Source organism: Alexandromys fortis, unplaced genomic scaffold (assembly GCF_014885135.2).
Source record: "Alexandromys fortis isolate MF-2015 unplaced genomic scaffold, M_Fortis_MF-2015_v1.1 scaffold_11, whole genome shotgun sequence".
Classification (NCBI taxonomy): domain Eukaryota; kingdom Metazoa; phylum Chordata; class Mammalia; order Rodentia; family Cricetidae; genus Alexandromys; species Alexandromys fortis.
This window is the reverse complement of record NW_026067912.1, coordinates 10898383-10913664: the sequence shown is the minus strand read 5'-3', so window position 1 is coordinate 10913664 and position 15282 is coordinate 10898383. Positions and strand designations below refer to the sequence as shown.

Genomic DNA, 15282 nt, shown 5'->3' with positions numbered 1-15282 from the left:
CATACAGCAAGGGGGAACTTTATTAGGTGCAGGCAGGTAGGTGCAGGGCAGGGTCATGGTGCAGCCTGGATTCCTAGCTGCCATTCTGTGCTGGGAAAACTCATTTCTTCTCGCCCCGAACTGTGAGAAACCTTCCTGCACTGTGTTTGCTGTGTTTGCTAGAAAATGTGTTAGTTTTATGTTACCAAGTCTACTTATTTAAAAACAGAAAACTTTTACAGTGACACACCACGCACGCGCACACACACACACACACACACACACACACGTGTGTGTTCGCGCGCACACACATCTGCCATTGACTTTACTCATACCGTATCTCATCGGAGGTTCTGTCATAATGTGATTTTCCCTTCTGGGACTGGAAAAGGAATCTTTCTTTGTCCTTCATCTGCCCCACCAAGGTGCCACCTGCTCCATGCTCCTGCTCTCTGGACAACATTTGGGTATTAGAATGCACTAACTTAGTGCCTCGTCTTTCAATACCTTGGATAAGAGTAAGCCTTCAGGTTGGGTGCTCCAGAAGCATGCCCATGACTCGTATTATCTGGGGCACTCTGCATTCAGCCAGTAACCCATCTGTAAGTTTTCTGCAGTAGAACTGCTTGGCTTTTCCAAAGAGGTTCCTGCTTGATGCTCTTACCTTCCAGAGTGTCTGCATCACAATAGAAAATGAGAGCCATTCCCTGACAGCTGAGCCAAGTCCATTTAGGGCCAAAGCAATAAACTGCAATGCCCTCCGACCTTAACTGGCTCTCTGACCGCTTTTCCTTCTTTTATAAATATGGCTGATGGTGGAGTGTTTGGAACTAACTATGCAGTGCCCAGCACCCTGTGGGTAATAGATAGCATTATATATTATTGCCACCATTTCCTAGAAATCTGGACTGACCATTGCAAGCTCCTCTGTGCTCCTCAGACAACATAAAATCCTGTAAGCAGTTCTCCCCAGACCACAGCTCAGGACCATCTGGAACTTTTCCAGAAACAGAAGTCCCAGGCCCAACCCCAGGCCTTCGGGGTGGAGACCTCTTGGGGTCTTGCCCATACATCTGTTGGCTATAAGCTTCGTTCTGTTCTAGTTTGAAAGCCACTGAACTCCTCACTGGTAAGAGTGAGCTTATCTCTAGGTGAGAGTAAACAAAGACCAAGGTAGGGATGTACAGGAAAGCAAGGCAGAGCATTTTGGAGCGGGCAGATCTGAGTTTACATGCAGGGGCCACCACTCACTGAAGACACACCTTCATCTTTCTCTGCTTTGGTCAGGGTCTTAGTAATACATGCTCACACAGGAGTCACTGTGAGCGTGCACTATGATATGTGATGCGGGAAGTGCCTATTGTGGCGTGCACACAGTAGTGTTAATTATTACCAATAATTATCATCCCAGACCAGTTTCTTATCTCTGCTCCCAGATTCCTGTTGGATACCCTCAGATGACAGCACATCTTAGGAAAATAAGTCACTTTCCCTCCCTCTGAGAACGGAGTGCTACATTAATAGAATTTTAAGGAGACACCATTTCGTCTTCTGAGCACCCAGCAAACTTCAATTAAGCTGAAAAGGCCTGGAGCCCGGGTTCCAAAACGGGAAGTCAGAAGTGAGGTTCAGGGTGCTGGGTCTGTTCTCCTAAAGGAGTGGGTACCCAGAAGTTCTCCCTGTGGAACCGCCTTGCAGCACCTCCCGACACTTCCCCTGTTACAGTCTTCCCTCTGTGTCTTTTTCAAACAACCCTGACCGTGACCGAGGGAGAATAGGTCCGCAAGAGCTGAGGGAGGTGGCTAGCTCAGGCTCTTGGGTACCCTCTTGGGACACATTGAGGAGGATAAGTGGGTAAGTTTTATCTCATTTCGCTTGTGATTTTTCTCGATGGTACCAAATATCCATCTAATGAGTTCAGATCAATCCATCAATGTCGTCTGTCCCTTTGCTCTCTCTGCCTGCTGCCATTTTCTCTTTAGTTTAATTCAGAGATGGCTCAGTACAGAACTCCCAGGGGACAAGCTGACTAATCCCCCTTCACTGTAATTAAAGCGTTGGGGGTGGGCGACCAGTGTGGGAGAAGGAGGGAGGAGGAGAGAGGAAGGAAGTGCTAAATGGGATTTCCAAAGGCAGGCTCTTCCATAGAATTCAGAAGGCCACATTTGCTGGAAAATGAACACTGACCCTCTCTAAAAGGATTTGCTGGAAATTTAATTTGGCATCTGTGGCTAAAAGGCACCTTTTGTAAATTGGCATTTGTATGCATTCGCCTTCTGCTCCGCAGAGGTGGTCTCATCTGTGTGGAATATGGTGTGTCCACCCTCAGAAGATCACAGAACAGCACGCGGGACCCCAGCCACCTGGACGCACTCACATATCTAAGCAGCCGCAGCCACAGGCAGGCAGGGTTTGGGAAGAGACTCAAATCCATCATACTGCAAATATTTCTGCGCGGTCCTACCATGTGCCGGGCATTGTGCGAAGCACTCCCCGTGAGTGAGTTCAGCCAGCAGAATGGTCCTGCCCATTTTATAGCTGGTAGCACTGAGGCTTAGAATGAAATCACCGCTCCAAAATCAAAGTCAGAAAGCCGGAACCAGTGCCAGGATTAGATCATTTGGCCTCCGAGCCGGAGCTCACATCACCCAGAGGGGTGAAAAGCAGAAGACCATGGGGTCAGATGAGCCAAGCAAGGAGACACCAGAGCTTCCACATGACGCAGAAACTCTGTGTCATTACCCTCACAACTTAAAATGGTAAAACGTGGTTAAATAATTTCCCTTCTCAGTCAGAGGATTTGAGCCATTCTTGGCAATTTCCACGCCAAATCTGATGATGTTCGTGGTTATTTTTTTTTTAAATGGTACTTAGTAAGCCAGCGTGATAGTCCACAACTGGCCTGTAATTTCTGGTGCTCCGAGGGTAAGATGGAAGGTAGAGACAGGAGAGCCCCTAGACACTCACGAGCCGGCTAACCTGCCTTACACAGTAGCAGACAATGGAGACTTTATCTCCGACACAAAGGAAGGCAAGGACTAACACCCAAGTTGTCCTCTGACCTCCACCTGTGCACACCCATAGTCACACATTCACGTGCACACACACCACACACTCATGCACAATACACACAGACAAACAAAAAGTGTGGTTAGCATCTGGAGCAGCTGCCTCATTTTATCTTCCAAGCAGGGTGTGAAAGATGACTTTAAAGAATCTATCTAGCTTGACCCTGCTGTCATTTCTGATAAATAATATCTCGAACAGAGGGGGGCCGAGCCTGTCCCCTGCCCAGGGCTTTTCTGGATTAAGGCTCCATGTGGCTGCTGTATCAGTTGAGGTCACTACTTTTCTGTGACCCCACTTAGGAAGGGAGAAGGTCTCAGAAAGATGTTCCGAGGGATAGAAACATCTGTAGCAAGATTGAGAAGAGCGGTCATTTGGGGCTAGCCCCCTGGGGCTGAGAAAAAAATGCACTTAACACAATCTTCAAAAGGGAAGCCTCTAACTTTTTGGTTAACCCAGAAATGATGTAAACCTGGGCATGCCCAAACCCCATTCTCTTAAACTCTTACCCTCAATTGGAACTGATGTGAACTTGCTCTGATTTAGCCCCCTCCGAGACCCATGCTCAAAGTCATCTCTGTTGTCTTCACACCTTTGTATTACTACCAGACAGGGCACAGAAAAGGCAAGCTGGTTAACTGGCTGAGTCTCCTGGCACGAATAGAATCCCCTCCCCTCAGCCCACTCTACAGGGCAGGCTGCCCTGTGCTCTCCCTACCCCTCACAGAACCACTGTGCTATTTGCCCAGGCACCTCTGCTACCTGGCAGGAGCTGGCAGGAAAATCCATCGTCTCCTCCAGCTGTTTAGGAAATGATAAGAAATATTCCCTCTGCTCTTGGCACAAAGTGAGGTGTTTCCCTCTGGCTTGGGACTTTAACCACAGTGCCCTTCCTGGATTCAGAATCCAGGCTTAGGGGAGGCCATGCTTGCATTAGCTCTGAGGGTTATTATTCGGAAACTAAAGGGGAAACCTTATAGTTTCTGTGTCTAGGGCTTGGAGTTTCTGAAGGTGTATGTGGCTTAATCTGAAATTCAAAAAGTACTTAATATCTACAGATATTTTTAGCAAAAAAAAAAGTTAATTTGGGGTTCATTTGATCCACCTGAAATGCTCGGATTTGGGGTAGCCAAGACCCAGTGGACTTGGCCTGCTGTGGTCCTGCGCCCACTGCACAGAAGCCTCATCCAGCGCACAGCCCGAGTTAGCTGCACTTGGCTAGTATTTGGCAATGTTGACCTTGGCGCTAAGTGGGATGTAGTCAAGGGCCCTCCAGTTCTCTCATTATAGTGCAGACATGATCCAAGCCGCTTCTCTGGGCTTCCACGCTGTATTAATGGGCCCGACACGGGGCTCTTGACAGTCCCAAGGGAACAGCTGGCTGATTGGCGTGTTCAGAATTACCTATTGGGAACCCACAACGAAACCTGAGTCTAACGCTCCTGAAACTCACGCAGCACCAGCTCCAACAACTGCAGGGAATGTGGAAGGTGGAGATGATGGCTTGGAGTTTTTACAAAGGGCCCGCCACAAGTGCCCGAGTGTCCTCAGTTTGCCTCCTGGCTCATAAGAGGAAGTTCAAGTCACTGAGCCAGAGGAGATTTCCCCTTGGAAGTGGGACAGGCAGACCCATCTAGGGACTCCTATCCACTGAAGAACAGGAACTGATCTGGAATCCCAGGTCCCACTGAAGAATCATAGTCTAGAAGACGACTTCTTCCCAGAGGCATCTAGGTCAGTGAGAGTGGGAAACCACCAGGTAAAACAGGTCCTCCCAAGAAGGCAAAACTGTGGAGAGAGTGCGAGGGATTCTAAGACCCTGCTTAGAAGGACACCTTCTTTAGCAGGAGGGTAGAGAGAAAGAATGTCCTCCAGAAAGCCTCTTCTCTCTGTGACCCCTCACCCTGCCCTGGGTGCACAGTTGGCCCTGGCTTTAGAGCTCCCCCACTTTTTATGCTGTGGGATCACAAAGGCCACTTTAGAGGCGACGAAGGAGAAGCAGAGAAAGCTGTAGCAGATCTCAGCTACACGGCCCAACAGAGCCGGAGGGGAAGCAGAACTCCATCTAGGCCAGCTGTCAGTCCTACACTCCCGTGTGGCAGAGTCACCCTCTCTGACTCACACCAGGATGGGTGGTGTCATTCTCTGCCATCACACTGTAGTGATGTCATCCTCCCTCCCCTCTGGAAAGGAAAAGAGCCGAATTACTATTATATTATTGAAATTGCTCCAAACCTCCAGGACCAGAACTATTGACTATTACCTACCCTTGAAGATATTAGTGGTTTCTGATTTTCTTCCTGTGCATAGAGGTCAGGAATGCTGCGCTGGGCTCAGGTAAATTATCATGATGGGGCCGGGGACACCAGAGGTCTCGCCCACTCTCTTCTCTGTGTAATGGCCTCTCTCTCTCTTTTTCCCAGGCGTCTCCACTCCAACCATCTGTACTGTGATTGCCATTTGGCCTGGCTGTCAGATTGGCTGCGACAGCGGCGGACAGTTGGCCAGTTCACCCTCTGCATGGCCCCTGTGCACCTGCGAGGCTTCAATGTGGCAGATGTGCAGAAGAAAGAGTATGTGTGTCCAGGTGAGCCTGCCTTGCCCGCTCTCCCCTCCTAGGCTAAGATCTGCATGCCCATCAGGATCCTGATCCTGAGCATATCCCTCCCAGGGGTTGGTAAAAAAAGGAACCCCCCCCTAGTCAGCGGAGAGATGCAGTAATGGGTTGAAGAGCTTGCATTCTGCAAGGGGTTCAGAGAGAATCTGTTGACATCTGAAACAGAAGATGCTGGAAGAACTCCTGAATCACTCTCTGTTAGCCCCATAGACCCCTGGCTCTAGGAAACCTCAAATTTGATGATCAGCATGTCATCAGGATGCAGGTATAATGAGGTGTTTTTTTGTGTTGACTATACACCTCTGCCACCTAAATGCCCATAGAATTGGGGAGTTGCAGGGCCTGGACGAAGCCAGTCTAGCTAGAAGTCCTAGTCCTGATGTGTGATTTTAAAAAGTTATCCCTCACCTGAAATAGAAATAACGCTGGAACACAGCTCAAAGAATGAGTGGGAAGATTAGGGAAAATAATGAGTATAGAACACTTAGCATAATGCTTGTTAAGAGCGACATAAGTGAAGTTTGATGATTATAGCTTAGTGGGCCCGCAGGATGTGCTGAGCAAACATAAGGGCTAGAACTGTGGGCGACTGGGGTGTAATAGTGGCTCAGATTGCCTACATAGCACTCGGAATTGACGCACACGGGCACCGAAGTCAGATCTCCAAAAATGGCAAGTGACCGAGTGACCCAAGATCTTCCCAGAGGGCACAGCCTGGAAGCCAGATCCCAAATTTTTGTTTGCTTCTGTTTCCTTCTACCAATGGCAGAGAAGTAGAGACAAGTCCTGGGTTTGGGGAGGAGAGTAGAGAGAAAGCACGCGCACAGCAATTCCCCGAGAGTCATATAGGTTCCAGGAAGCCAGCTCTGGATTGGAGTCAGTGCACACCAGGAGCCGCCCTGGCATTTCTTTCTCCTGCCCGCTGTTCCCCATTTGCAGTGCTGTCCTCGGATGCTTTCTTCTGCTGAGCTAAAACATCAGGCAGAAGCAGCCTGAGGAGGAGTGGATTTAGTTCATCTTACAGCTTACAGTCCATCACTGAGGGAAGATAGGACAGGAACTCAAGGCAGGAACGGAGGCAGACACCGTGGTGGAGCGCTGCTCACTGACTTGCTCCCCATGGCTTGCTCAGCTTGCTTTCTTATATAACCCAGGAACACCTGCCTATCAACCACTAATTAAGAAAATGCCCTCACTAACTTCCTTATAGGCCAATCTAATGAAGGCAGTTTCTCAGTTGAGTGTCCCTCTTCTCAGATAACTCTAGCTTATGTCAAGCTGACCAAAACACACACACACATACACACACACACACACTCACACATGCATATTATGCACTCGCATGCACACACACATGCACGCACACACACATACACAAACACAAACTTAACTAACCACCATGGTACTAAGGGCTTAACAAACTCAATTAACAAACATCCAGGCCCCAGGATGCCCAGACTATAGACTTTGTGGGTGAACCATTCAGTTCCTGAATTCAGGGTGCCCCTCCTCTCTCTCCCCTGCTCGTTCCGCCCTCCTCACCTTGTACTTCATCACGTTATTTAGTCTTCGAAAACATTTTAACACATCCCTAAGTAGTACCTCAATAACTTCCTATGGACGCCCACTTAGAAATCGCTTCCCATCAAACACATATAATAAAACCGTTTATCACACAGGCACCGGATTCAAATATAGCGACTATAATTACAGTAATTATCAGGCAAAGGGTGCAATATCGGCATAAGTGCCAGTGAAAGAAATAATTACAGAGTGCAGGAGCCATCCAAGAGCTACTGAGGAAAACTAATTAGAGAGAGTGAAAACACTACATGACAGGTGGGTGCGCGGGAAGTGGCATATGACCATGGATACGTCCCTGTCATGAGAGCTGCCTCCTGCCAGCACACTGCCCAGGCCCTGCTTACCCAACAGCGGCCAGAACCCAAGCCCCAAGAGAAGAAGGTCGCCTGGCTCCAGTCCTAGAAACGCTAGTGCCTGAGCCCTAGCCCTTTGAAAAGCCTAGATCTAGCAGCAGCCTCCTTGGCTAAATGTAGGAAGAGAACAGCCTTATCTCTTCCCTGCTTACGGCAGCCACGCCTACTGCATGTGAGGGTCCTTGTCATTTCTGTCATGAAGCCAGATGTCTTTTGAGGACATGAGAATGGCCTTCCTCCTCAATCTCTAGACATTCATAAGCTATGAATTTTGCCCTGTCTCCAGTAGTACCAACTTAGGGCAGTAATTCAGAGGGACTCCCCTATGTGCAAAGGGTTATTTTGGTGGCTCGTCAGGTACCCAGGGGTTAAAACATAGACTGTTCTGAGCTTTAAAAAAGGGTCACAGTTAGTCACAGTGTTTGGGGGATCTGGCGTATTGAGCCCCTGTGAGGAATGGACAGTACCATGGCAAGTGAGAAATGAGAGGTACAGGCACCACAAGTGTCGCCTCTTCTGTATGATAGGTAGTTTATAAGGTTCTGATAAGGGATGCTAGAGAAAGCAGTATGGAACAAGGCAATTAAGACAGTGGTGACCAGTCTGGGAGGCCCTGAGAGGAAGGTCACAAAGAAGGACTGTCCTAGACCCTTGCATGCTCCACCATGGAGGGTATAGACCCACCCACCTCAGGCCAGAGCCTGACAAGGCATCCGAGGGAGGCTGCCTGGTGTGGACCTGGCGGGGATTGTCTAAAATTGCCCAGACACAAACCGAACAGCTCACTTAGGGCCCTTCAGTGAGGGACGAAAACTTCTGAATGATGCGGATGGTCACTCAGGAGCAACAAGCACAGGGAGCATCAGTTAAGTCTCCTGTGCCTGTAGCTCCTACCCCAGAGCGCCCTGTCAAAGCCGCAGGAGAAAAACTCCCATGGTAGCTAAACCTTCCCCGAAACACAGCTCCAGAGATAGGCCGGACCTTATCTCACTTAGCTGGGAGGCCCTGCCTGCCCAAGTCCCTGATAGCGCCCTTGAATTAAATCCAGCCATCCTGAGCCTGGCCTCCTCTCACCCCCCAGAAGCCTTGGGGACGGACACATTATCTCTCCAGCTAACCAGAACTCAGCCAGCAGCACACTTAGCAAAATGCATCTCCTGTCAACTGTACCCTTGCAGTCTAAGACATTCATTTCCTCCCTCTGGGGAGGCAATTGGGATTTTTTTTAGCCAGGGTGAAGGGACTGCATCTCTATTTTATCTTTTATCAGAGTATCTTCTGTGTGGTACAGCCTGCCCTTCTGGGCCGCCTTCAGTGACTACTAAAGGATTTCTCTGTCAGCATCTTTTGTTTCTAGAGCCTGAGGGCTTTAAGGACCCACAGGCCATGTTTCATCTGCTTGTCCCTTGGAACATATCAGAATTTTATCAAAGTGTGTAATACATTAGAAAAGGGTTAGTGTTATATGATTTGTAAGGTTTTTTTTTCATCTTCATTTAATGGTCTTATTTGGGACTTCATATTCTAAGATTTATTTTTCCATGTGTTTCTTTCCTGATATCTTAATCTCAGAGAATTCCTACCTGTCATTATTCATAATTTATGGCTATTTGTTAACTATTTGACCTCCTGAATCAATTATCTCTTTCCTTTGAATGTCTTTGAGCCCATTGATCTGTCTATGCACTTCAGACCTGTGGCCTTGAATATGAAATATCTTTTCATAAGGATATCAATCTTATCTTTCTGTAGTAAAGGACAAATCTCATTTTTTTTCCAGGTGCCCCTAAACAATGCTGAATCCCAACAGCCTCTCCATAAATTTTCTCTTTTACCGTTTGAAAATAAAATACACTTATCTCCCTGGAAACAGTAACTTTCTTTCATTCTCTTTTTCTTTCTTCCTATTTGCAACTAGTTACTAAGTATAAAGATAATTAAGGTAGGCTGTGTCTTGCCACCCCTCTCCTTAGGAGGTTTTAATTAAAATACCATAATTGAACATTGCAGGAATGAGATTATTAGGTTTATTTAGCCATTTCCAAAATTATCATGCCTCTGGTATTTAAATCATGTTCATTTATATTCTCATCGTAATTGCTGGAGTTCCTTTGTCACTGAAGTCTGGTGTTGGCTTTTGAAAGGCCAGAGGCCAGTTGGGAAGCTTAATTTGAATACTGGAATTAATTTATTTCAATATACTCACAAGGCCATTGGATATTTTTACTCTGCACTCTACTGGGTGATTTTTTTTTAATCAGAAGAAAAGAAACAAGAGAGTGTTCGCCCCTCGCTAGCGTAGCTTGCACGGTCCATGTCTTGGTCCCTTCTCCTACCTCCTGAGGTTCCCAGACTCCATGGATTTTCAATTCTGTAGCTATAAAGAGCAGCATTTTAGGTGGTGTTATTTTTTCCCCCTCAGAAGAGACAGAACAGTGCTCGTTCACACATGAGAATCGGCTCTGTGATCTTAGTTTCTTTAACCTTCATACTCTGCGGGTCCTTCATCAGTGTGATGGGAATGACAGAGGCAGAGTTTGGCTCACAGGTCCACTGAGGATCAAGTGTTGTCATATATCCAGAGCACTGAATGCAGCGTAATCTTCATCTCTTGGGTGCTGGCTGCTGTTTCGAGAAAGGTGATCATTCTTGGTATCTCCATGGGCCCATCCGAGACCAAAAGCAGCAATCTTCGTCCATCATCTGGGAAGACGAGTATGGGCCTTGCAATTTTAGACCGTCCTCTTTTGCCAGTTAGGAGGAGAACAAAGATGGAGTGGTATCTGAGCAGGGCCAGCTGAATTTGTATCATATAAGGAAGGACTGGTGCCTCCATTGTCCCGTGCACTGCTCTCCTGCACCTCAAGACACCAGACCATGCACTGGGTAAAGGGCTTTGCTAGCACTGAACCGTAGTAGAAAGAGTGAACCTCAGGAAGAGGTCCCTTTCCACGGCCACTCTGTCTCCTATTTAACACCCAAACCCACCTCCCAGAGCCTGGGGACACTCAGAACTCAGGGAGCCTTCCTTGGGGGCACCCAGAAGTAACTCCCACCTCTGTAGCTCGGGGACATTACCATCCCCACCTTTTCCAGGCCCCTAACCTAGTTCATTCATGTGCCCATCCTTAGTCTCCAGAATGTGTCTATTAAGTTCATTCTGTGCCCAGACCTTTTTTAGGCAGTGAGAATATAACAGTAAGACTGGAAAAGGTCATTGCCTTATAGAATTTACATTCTCAGCCTGCACAGAGACAGCAAAGGGCTGGGACTTCCGCCATCACTTACAGACACCCAGGCCTTGAGGGCACTGGACCTGGTTCTTCAGTCCCCTCACCAGAGGGATGTGCTTGCCAGGGAGGGAATCTGTCTTTCAATCAGATTGAAACTTAAAGTGTTTAAACAAGGGGTATTGGCCTCCCCAGCGGAGGGTGGTGAATGCCTCCCAGGGGAGCTGCCAGCCCAGGGTGCTGACAGAGGCTATAATTACCACCATTCTCTCTGTGTAATTAAAGGTGTTGTTAGTGACCTGGTTAAGGAATCCTTTTTAAAGCCTTCTTTTTTTTCTTTTTGCCTTGACAACATGCCTTGAAACATAGCGTGTCCCGCTATCGGACTCAGAACCACCTAGGGAAGACCCAGCCGGTTCCCAGGGGACTGCTACCTGAGTCTGGTTTTAGAATTCGTTCGTTGCAACATGAAGTCAGAGGGAACCTTTGAAAAACTCCATGTCGCAAGCTCCTGTTGCCAACAGGAGCCCTTGAATTTGATGCCTCCCTCTATTGTAGCTTTTCTGATGCATACTCTGCAAGTCATATTTTGCCTGATCAAAAGAGGGGCGATCCTCAGATCCACCTGCCTGAATGGGTGGAGTTGCTAGACTCAGACCAGCATTTCCCCCCACAGGAAGATATCCAGGGTGTGGTAGTTCCCCTAGCCCAGTCAAGTTCATTCACCCTTTGATGTAGAAGAACTGGCCTGGCAGTTTTCCTTAGGGGAAAGTAATCAACACTTCAAAAGCCCTGGCATGGGAGGCCAGCTGTTTGTTCCCAGCCTTCCTCCACGCTGGACCCTTTGTGTGCTTTTCGGGAAGAAATGAGAATAAAACACACTTCGAGGTGTCCCTCGCCCCCAGCATCCATTGTTCTGAAGGTCAGGTGGCTTCCCAGCCTCACCAAGGACCTCAGAATTCATGCCTTAGCGACTCCTCATCTTCAGAGATGAGAGCAGAAAAACTCAGCTCTGCTACTTGCCCGAGAACTCTCAGACAATTGGAGGCAGCAAAAGCCCCACCAGCAATGACCCTGACTCTAGGAAGCCCTTACCCTGGCAGACATCTTCTAAACAGTCCTTATCTGCCTCTGCTTCATGGCAAAGCCATGCTGTAGGTTAGGTACAGCGATTGTCCCACCCCCACTGTTTTACAAAGGAGGGAAACTGAAAAACAAAGAAGCACAAATGAAGAAAGAAGATTAAAGTCCAAACCTAGTCCGTGGTACTCCACCACTGCCAGCCACTGCCGCACTTCTGGTGGCTCCTGGCCCCAGGCTTCTCCAGGTTGGCTTTCTGCTTTATCACTTTCTGAGAAATAGACTTATGTCATTTTTGCAACAAAGCCAGATTCTCTCCTCTCTAAGAGCATGTTTGAGTTTGGGTGTTAGTGTAAGTCATGAGCTCTGTGACCTGTTCCATGGTCCAGTTTGGGTCCTCGGGAATGTCAACTGTGTCTCTGAAGTCCTGGTTGTCTCGACATTTCTTTAAGGTTTTTATTTTGTGTGTTGGTGAGCTTCTACAGAAGGGAGGCCATGGTCACTCCTGGATGTGAGGTATGGGATTCTCCACTTAGAACCCTGGTGTCCAGATGAGGGCTTACCCCAGGCAACCGCTTCTTCAACCACTCAGACAAGACTCACTCAGGACTCGGTTTCCCCAGTGAGCACAGGCCAAACTAAAAGTCATTGTCCCCTGCTTATGTTCCATGTTTGAGCAGTGAGCGGTGTGCAGAGTTCATCTGCCCTTGCTTTGCTCAGAAGGAGATACAGAAAGACATTGAGATGCCAGTTGCTAGCTGCATCCAAAGAGCACAGGCTAAGGACCCAGGATGCCACTGGTCTGGGTCCACATGTGAAAACAAACCACATATTTGAGATTCTTACCACACTGGGAGGTGGTGATCAAAGCAGGGAAATTTTGTCGGTGTCCTTAAAACATTTCCATGTGTTTCTTACATTTAGGGCTTAACATGACCACCAAAGGAAGTCATGAGGGATCTTGAGGATTCTTTGAATGCTGAATTGAGTTAGTAGCAAAATCTATCTATTGTTTGGTCTTCAGACTAAACTCCTGAGATACCATTTGCTTGGGCTTTTAATCACACTTAAAGGTACACTGATTCTTAGATCAAACAGAATGAAAAACTGAATCCAAAATATGTAGCAACTTATTCACCTCTTACCTAGTAAGTTTAATTTGACTTTTCTCTGGACACAAAAGCCGGCTTGATATGGCTTGGGTGTCACTTCTGGTCAATGCACTGATATTTTGACAAGGTCAATGTTGCAATTGGGGAAATTCTGCCACTATTTAGCCTCCTACTTGGTTGTGACACCAGTGGCTTTCAGCCCTAAAATGGGAGTCGTACGAAAACCCCAAAGTATCATTCAGATGTGCTGGTCGTAGTTCCGTGTGTGGTGTGTGCTCTGTACTCTCTGTCTATAGAGGAAGCAGCATTATGGGATAATGAAGCAGATGAGATGATCCCCAAACAGTGGGGTTAAGGTCAAAAAACCTCTCTCTTGTCTCCCAGAAGAAGGAGATGCCCGCTGATGGTAATCCACCCTTGGGAAGCTGTTTAGGAGACTCATTGCCAGGAAGCTGCTAACACTGGCACAAGTTGACCGTTATGTTCTGGCTTCCCAGGTCCCCACTCTGAGGCTCCGTCCTGCAATGCCAACTCCCTGTCCTGCCCTTCTGCTTGCACATGCAGTAATAACATCGTGGACTGCCGAGGGAAGGGGCTGACAGAGATCCCTGCCAACCTGCCAGAGGGCATCGTGGAAATGTAAGTGTCCGTTTGCCGTTCCTCCATCCCTAGTCAGCTCACCCCTCTGACTCAGCCAGGCCCTCTGTGAACTATCAGAAATGTTGGGCTGTTAAGTGTGACCATTAAAAACACTCAGGAACCTCTTTTCTAGGGCTCTAGGTTTTCATCTGTATAATGGCTCGGTGCTCAAGAACATGGACTGAAGAATAGTATTACCAAACTACAGCCTGTAGGAGATACACCTAACATCTATGTAACAAATAAAGTTTAATTGGGACACATGCATCCCTGTTTGTTTACACTGTCTTTGGTTGGTCCCTCGGGGCAATATGGAGTAAGTACACACAGTGCACACAGCCTAAGATGTATTCTATCTGGTTCTCCTCAGCAAGCTGTCAGTCCCTGCCTGGGGTCAGATGGAGTCTATACCCTGGATCTCCTGCATACTGTCTGGCTGGGTGGCATTTGGTGAACTAGTTCTCCGTGTTTTCTTTGGTTTTCTTACCGCTGATTTTCAAGCCTGCTAAGTGTAGTATTACGTGTCAGGAATCTCGGTGAAAACGAGGTGAAGTACTGTGTGTGAGCGCTTAGTGAAGGCCTCCGGATGGGGCAGGGAGCTAGGAAGGAAAATGCTGAGCTACATGCATAGCTGTTTATCATTCCTATGAGACCTTTGTCCTTTAGATTGGCTCTGCAGGTAAAGAGATGAGATTGTGCATGTCTATGCAACTATACAAATGTGAGACCCCGCGGTAAGATGTGTCCCTATGACTCAGCCTTGTCCGTGTTCCCTCGTGAATTAGAACGCAGCCATTGGCTCATTCTAGGATAAGCAGAGTATCGGTTCAGCGTTGGCCTCAAGCCAGCTCTTAGAGGGTCACAGCTGCTTTCGTGTCCTGTCTTTACCGTTGGCACTTGATGGAGGCTTCTAAACAACATGGGATGAAATCCCTCAGAATGAAAGTCCCAGAGTCCCTTGCCTATTGGCTGCATAATCGCCTCCTGCTCGGTCTCTGCCTCCACCTCCCTTGTTCAGACACTTCTGTTCCCAACTCCTTCCAATCCTGGGGTCCATTCACCACTTTGTCTGTCTGTGTGTTTGCGCAGCAGTTGGTCTGTGCTCCAAGAGATGGGCAGCAAACAATGTTAGACAAGATATCTGCCATCGTGGCCTGTGTATTCTAGAGAGACCAAACAATAAAGAAAGTCAAAAAACACGTCAAAAACGGGCTGGTGTGTCGAGGAAAGTGAAGCCGGGAAAGGAGCTGACGCAAACGGAGGGTGTGGCGAAATTGACTTCTGGGGTAAGATTGGCAGAGGTAGCGGGAAGGTTGTGTGCAAAGGCCCTGAGGTGCAGGTGTGTCTGGCACACCAGGAGCAGAGGAAACAAGGGGGATGTAGAGGAGCTATGGACAGAGGGGAAATGGGGGCCAGATCACGGGGCAGTTTGTGGACTTTGGTTGCAGTGTGGTTGAGATGGGAGAAAGAAGCGCATGGCTCACACCAGTGGAGTCCTGGTTTGCTCCTCTTTCTTCTGCTTCACCAACGCTCCTCTGAGTCTCTGCCCCAGTCCCAGAGGGCACAGATTTGTCTGCGTGTTTACCAGGGTGGGAGCTAATGAGTGGGGAGGGCTTTTTGCT

The 15282-nt window shown here is 48.0% G+C and overlaps 1 protein-coding gene across 1 annotated transcript in view; it reads left to right on the top strand.

The window, feature by feature from the left end:
• Positions 1-15282, top strand: part of Slit3 (slit guidance ligand 3) — a 589149-nt gene that overhangs the window by 444893 nt on the left and 128974 nt on the right. The window contains exons 8-9 of the mRNA XM_050138600.1: positions 5469-5632; positions 13519-13660. Coding sequence (XP_049994557.1) covers positions 5469-5632; positions 13519-13660 — 306 coding nt within the window. The remainder of the gene's footprint in view (positions 1-5468; positions 5633-13518; positions 13661-15282) is intronic.